Raw genomic sequence first — 4,839 nt, 5'->3', positions numbered from 1 at the left:
GTATAACTCCTCTTGTGTTCACTTTTGATTTAGTTAATTTAAGTGTCCATGGGGCAGACAGTCTCTGTAGGGTTTTGGGAGGGTAACTGCTCTAGTGAAGCGCAGAGAAGTGTGTAAGACTGCAACTCTGCTTCCTGGTCTGAACTCTGAGTTGTCATGGATCAGGTCCACTAATGAACTGGGTCAGATTTGTAGAAATGAGATCCGCTCCATCCAAAGTGAGATGAATGCCGTCTCTCCTAATCAGACCAGGTTTTACCCAGAAAGTCTGCCAATGATCTACGAAGCCCTCATTGTTTGCTGGACATCACCTCGACAGCCAGACAGAGAGATGACATGCAGCTCAACATGTCATCACTGGTCAGGTTTGTGAGGGGCCAAAGAAAACTACAGAGTCCCACATTGTTTTAGCGTATGTGCACACCGACTCCACATTAACTTTAGTGACCTCTGAGTGGCGTAATCAGGAGTCATTACCGCCGACAGGAATTACAATCTTACTGTATTCATGCTTATCCTTAGTCAGCAGTTAAATAAAAAATAAAGACTTTGTTCATTCTTGAATCAAGAAATACTTTATTCATCATGTAAACCTTCAGTTTGTTCACATCCCATCAGTAAAGTCTGTTCAATGACTCTTGTTCAATGATTTCATGAACACATTCACTTCATCCTCATCTATTTGTTTGACCAGAATCTCAGTTATGTAAAGAGAATAAAGAATGATTTACTTATTGATTATGATTATAATAATTAGTTATATAATACATCATAGTACCTCTTTTGTACAACGATTAAGAAAACAACAAGAACAACATTTAATCTGATATAGAAATAAACATAATTTCACTTAAAGAAATCTTTACAAAGAGTGCTGAGAACTAAATCTCTTTGATAAAAGAAGCTCTGGTGATTTCTCTCTTTAAGAGCCATGCAGTGGAAGAGAAACAACAACTAACAAATACATCAATACTAATATTTATCAAACATTTAAACCTCAGAGCAGTTTACATTTTCATGAAGAGAAATATCAGTTCAGGTCAACAAAGATCATCATGAGCAGTGATAGCCTCCATGGCTAAACAGACACAGAAAGGAGCTCCACCTAAAGACACTCAAACATTTACACAACAATAATGAGAAGATGTCAAAGCACCGCCCACAATGTTTGATTGACAGCTGAAGACAAATCAGCAATTAAGCGACAATGATGGAGACAAAATGAGTTTCAGGATTAAAACACAAAAATTAATTTTCTGTTCCTTAAATCACTTCTGACTATTTTAGTTTACAGAACTCAGCAGTGTTTCCAACATAACCATAAATCAAAAGTCCAGCATAGAGAGGCTGAGTGAATGTGGTCTGGACTCTGTGGAGGAGAGTCATGGTTTCAGAGACGCTGTAGAAAGACAGAATACCTGCTCTGTGATCCAGGTACACTCCTACTCTGGAGGACTGAGGACCAGAGACGGGAGTTTCGATATTGTTGTACCAAAATATAAAACTGTTTTCGTCACAATCTAACGCCCAAGATTTGTCATTGTATCCAAACACACATTCAATAGAGCTCCCTGTTCTGCTGATATTCTTGTATGCGACTGCTACATGAACTTCTCCTCTCCACTCCACCTCCCAGTAACAACGTCCAGTCAGACTCTCTCTACTCAGGACCTGACAATGTGAAGTGAATCTGTCTGGGTGACTAGAATAAGACTGTTGTTCACTCATTAATGTTGCTTTTCTGTTCCCCTCAGATAATAACAGATCTGTGTGTGCTGTGTTTGGATCCAGTGTGATTTCACTTGAATATCTTAAGAATCCAGCTCTGGTCTTGGGCTCTGCTTGTGGATGTGACAGTAAAACGTCCACTTCAGTCACTGCCAGTGAGACGTTTGTCCTCTTCTCTCTCAGAACGTCCTGTAGTTTATCTCTGACTTCTGACACAGCCGCCGTCACGTCCTCAAAGTAGCTCAGAGGACGGATATCGATGCCGGACGAGTCTGTAGGTTCTCTGAGTGGTGACAGTGAGGGGTAGTTGTGTAGAAACTGGTTGTGATCCTCTGTGTGTGAGAGCAGCTTCAGCTCAGCGTCTTTCCTCTTCAGCTCAGAGATCTCCTGCTCCAGCTTCTCCTGAAGCTCTTTGACTCGACTCACTTCACTTTTCTGCTGGGATCTGACCTGCTGCTTCACATCGGAGCTTCTTTTCTCCATGAGACGGATCAGCTCGGTGAAGATCTTCTCGCTGTCCTTCACCGCTTCGTCGGCGGAGCGATTGACGGCCTTCACCTCCTGCTGAAGCAGCTTCACGTCTTTCTCTCTGTCCTGGATTCTCTGCTGGATGTTTAGTCGACTCACCTCCAGCTCTCTCTGCCTCTCAGTCCTTTCTGCTGCAGCTGAGACTGTGTCGTGGCCTTTGTGTTCATCCACAGAGCAGAGATAACAGATACACTGCTGATCAGTACGGCAGAACATCTTCATCACCTCATCGTGATGAGAGCAGATGTTCTCCTGGAGCTTCTTGGAGGGGTCCACCAGCTTGTGTTTTGTTAATGGAGCCGCGTCATAATGAGGCTGGAGGTGTTTCTCACAATAAGAGGCCAGACAGACGAGACAGGACTTGATGGCTTTCCGTTTCCTCCCAGTGCAGACATCACAGGACACATCTTCAGGTCCAGCATAGCAGTGATCAGCAGGAGCAGCTTGGAGTCCAGTCTTCTTCAGCTCCTCCACTAAAACTGCTAACATGGTGTTTTTCAGCAGGACAGGCCTCGGTGTGAAGGTCTGCCTACACTGAGGGCAGCTGTGGAGTTTCTTCCCATCCTCTTCATCCCAGTGTCTTTTAATACAGTTCATGCAGTAGCTGTGTCCACAGGGAATAGTCACCGGATCCTTCAGTAGATCCAGACAGATGGAACAAGAGATGATTTCCCGATCCAGCTGAACTCCTTTCTGCGCCATTTCACCTCTCAGTAACAACGACTGTCTTAGTTTCACTTCACTAGAAGCGACTCTGCTTTGACTTCTGATCTGAACAACATGTGTTTGTTCAGTGAATGGAGGCTGTCAGCTCTATCGCTTCACCACCATGTTGGTTACACCCATCTTTAAAACTGTAGATCTGAAGGGGAGGGAACAAGGAGATATGTGGACAGAGTGGAGCCGGCTGTGTTTGAGAGCAGGAGGAAGAAGGAGGGGTTATCAAGCTGTGCTTCATTCCAGGAAGAGGAGCAGCGCTGTGAATGTGAACTTTGTTTCCTCATTTACAAACAGAGCCTCGGTTAAAACCTGCTCCACGTTTGAAAACATTTCATTTCTTTAGTTGTTAAACTAAGTTAGTTTCTTTTACTGCTTAAAAACAGCTGGCTGACAAAAGAGTTATCAAATTAAACTAATATGAAACATTTAAATTGTTGTATAATACCTTTCTCTCATATTTAATGATCAACTTTTAAACATTTGTCTCAAAAGAGTTGAGTTTCAAGATGTGATTCTGATGCAAAGCAGCGTTTCAAGATTCACATTTATTCATTTCATGACGTCATGACTGGACCTGATATAATCTGCACATTTTCCATTTGTTGTTGATGTTAAAATATTCCAGCTGTTGTAAAAGCTGAGTCACTCACTGGTTGAGTGACGACTGAGAAAACTCCTCAGGAACAACATGAATCTCCAGCAACCATAAATGATTGTGTCTCGATGACTCAACATGAGACTGAACATGTTGCTGCTTTCAGACGTCGAGTCCTTCTGATGTTGATTCTGGTTGAACTGGAAGCAGCGTTTCATATGGATATCATCACGGTTATTAAATTGTTCCTAAAGAACTTCTGAACAGGAAAAGGTGGAGTAACTTTACATGTGATGGTGCAATAAATAGTTGACAGTCTTAGTTGCTCAATAGTTCATAAATGCTTAAAACAAACAGTTCTGTGAAGGCAGATTGAAATATACAAAGCTAAAACATGCAGGGGATGTTCTGGATGTTGATGTGTCTCTTTATGTGCGTCAGTCAGGCCTGGCAGACCTTGAATCGTGTCTTTAATAATTCAGCCCATTTATTAACAGAACGTGATCTCAGCTCTTTAAAAATACACGTCGACAGTTGTCATGACATTTTTCCATTTCTCCTGGTGCGCTCGGGTCTCTCTTGGAAAATACATCTTGATCTCAATGAGATGATTCAATAAAGGTTATAATCTGTGTGTTGTTTTTAAGTGCAAAGAGTCTGATGCTCAGTGGAAGCAGGTTTGTTTTGCTGAGAAGAAAACGGTCAAAAACAGAAGCAGAGAGTTCCTCCTGAAGCTGCAACATGAAGGTCTGTCACCGGGTGGCGCTAGAAGACCAACAAACACACATTTACAAAACCAGAGAGAATCAAAGTCTGTAGACCACAATGTATTGAGAGCAAAAACCAGCACTTCATAAATAACTGAGTTATGACCTTTGATTATTAATCTGTCCTCTGAGTGCTGAGGAGGATTTGGAGTTCTGTCCAAATTTACATTCATGAAATCCTCAATTGTTTTTTCTCTCTTGTGAAAATGACAGATTATCTGCTCGGCTGATTTCAGTGTGCAAACGTTATTATGTGCAATTAGAGTATGAATCAATGATATGATAGTGAGGGGGGGGGGGGGGGGGTGAGAAGACAAAGCGGTCCAAGACAATCAGAGTTACCTTTTCATTTGTCTGTATTCCCTTTTTACATGTGACGTGAGTACAAGATGTGATGCATTATATATCATGTTGTGATGTGATACTCAGTGTTACGTAAATTAACTAGTTTACCTAAATTTAGCAAAAGCTTCTTGGTAGTTCAACCTCATTCATATTTGC

General features: G+C 41.8%; 1 protein-coding gene across 1 annotated transcript; it reads right to left on the bottom strand.

The window, feature by feature from the left end:
• Window positions 1-548: 548 nt before the first annotated feature.
• Window positions 549-3,283, bottom strand: LOC142956520 (tripartite motif-containing protein 16-like). The gene has a single exon (XM_076098152.1). It carries the CDS (start codon window positions 2,956-2,958, stop codon window positions 1,279-1,281), a length of 1,680 nt encoding a protein of 559 aa, XP_075954267.1. The 5' UTR covers window positions 2,959-3,283; the 3' UTR covers window positions 549-1,278.
• Between the last annotated feature and the right edge of the window lie 1,556 nt (window positions 3,284-4,839).

The sequence above is a fragment of the Anarhichas minor genome, unplaced genomic scaffold (genome assembly GCF_050575085.1).
Source record: "Anarhichas minor isolate MPS153535 unplaced genomic scaffold, ASM5057508v1 ptg000024l, whole genome shotgun sequence".
Classification (NCBI taxonomy): domain Eukaryota; kingdom Metazoa; phylum Chordata; class Actinopteri; order Perciformes; family Anarhichadidae; genus Anarhichas; species Anarhichas minor.
This window is presented reverse-complemented; position numbering and strand designations above follow the sequence as displayed.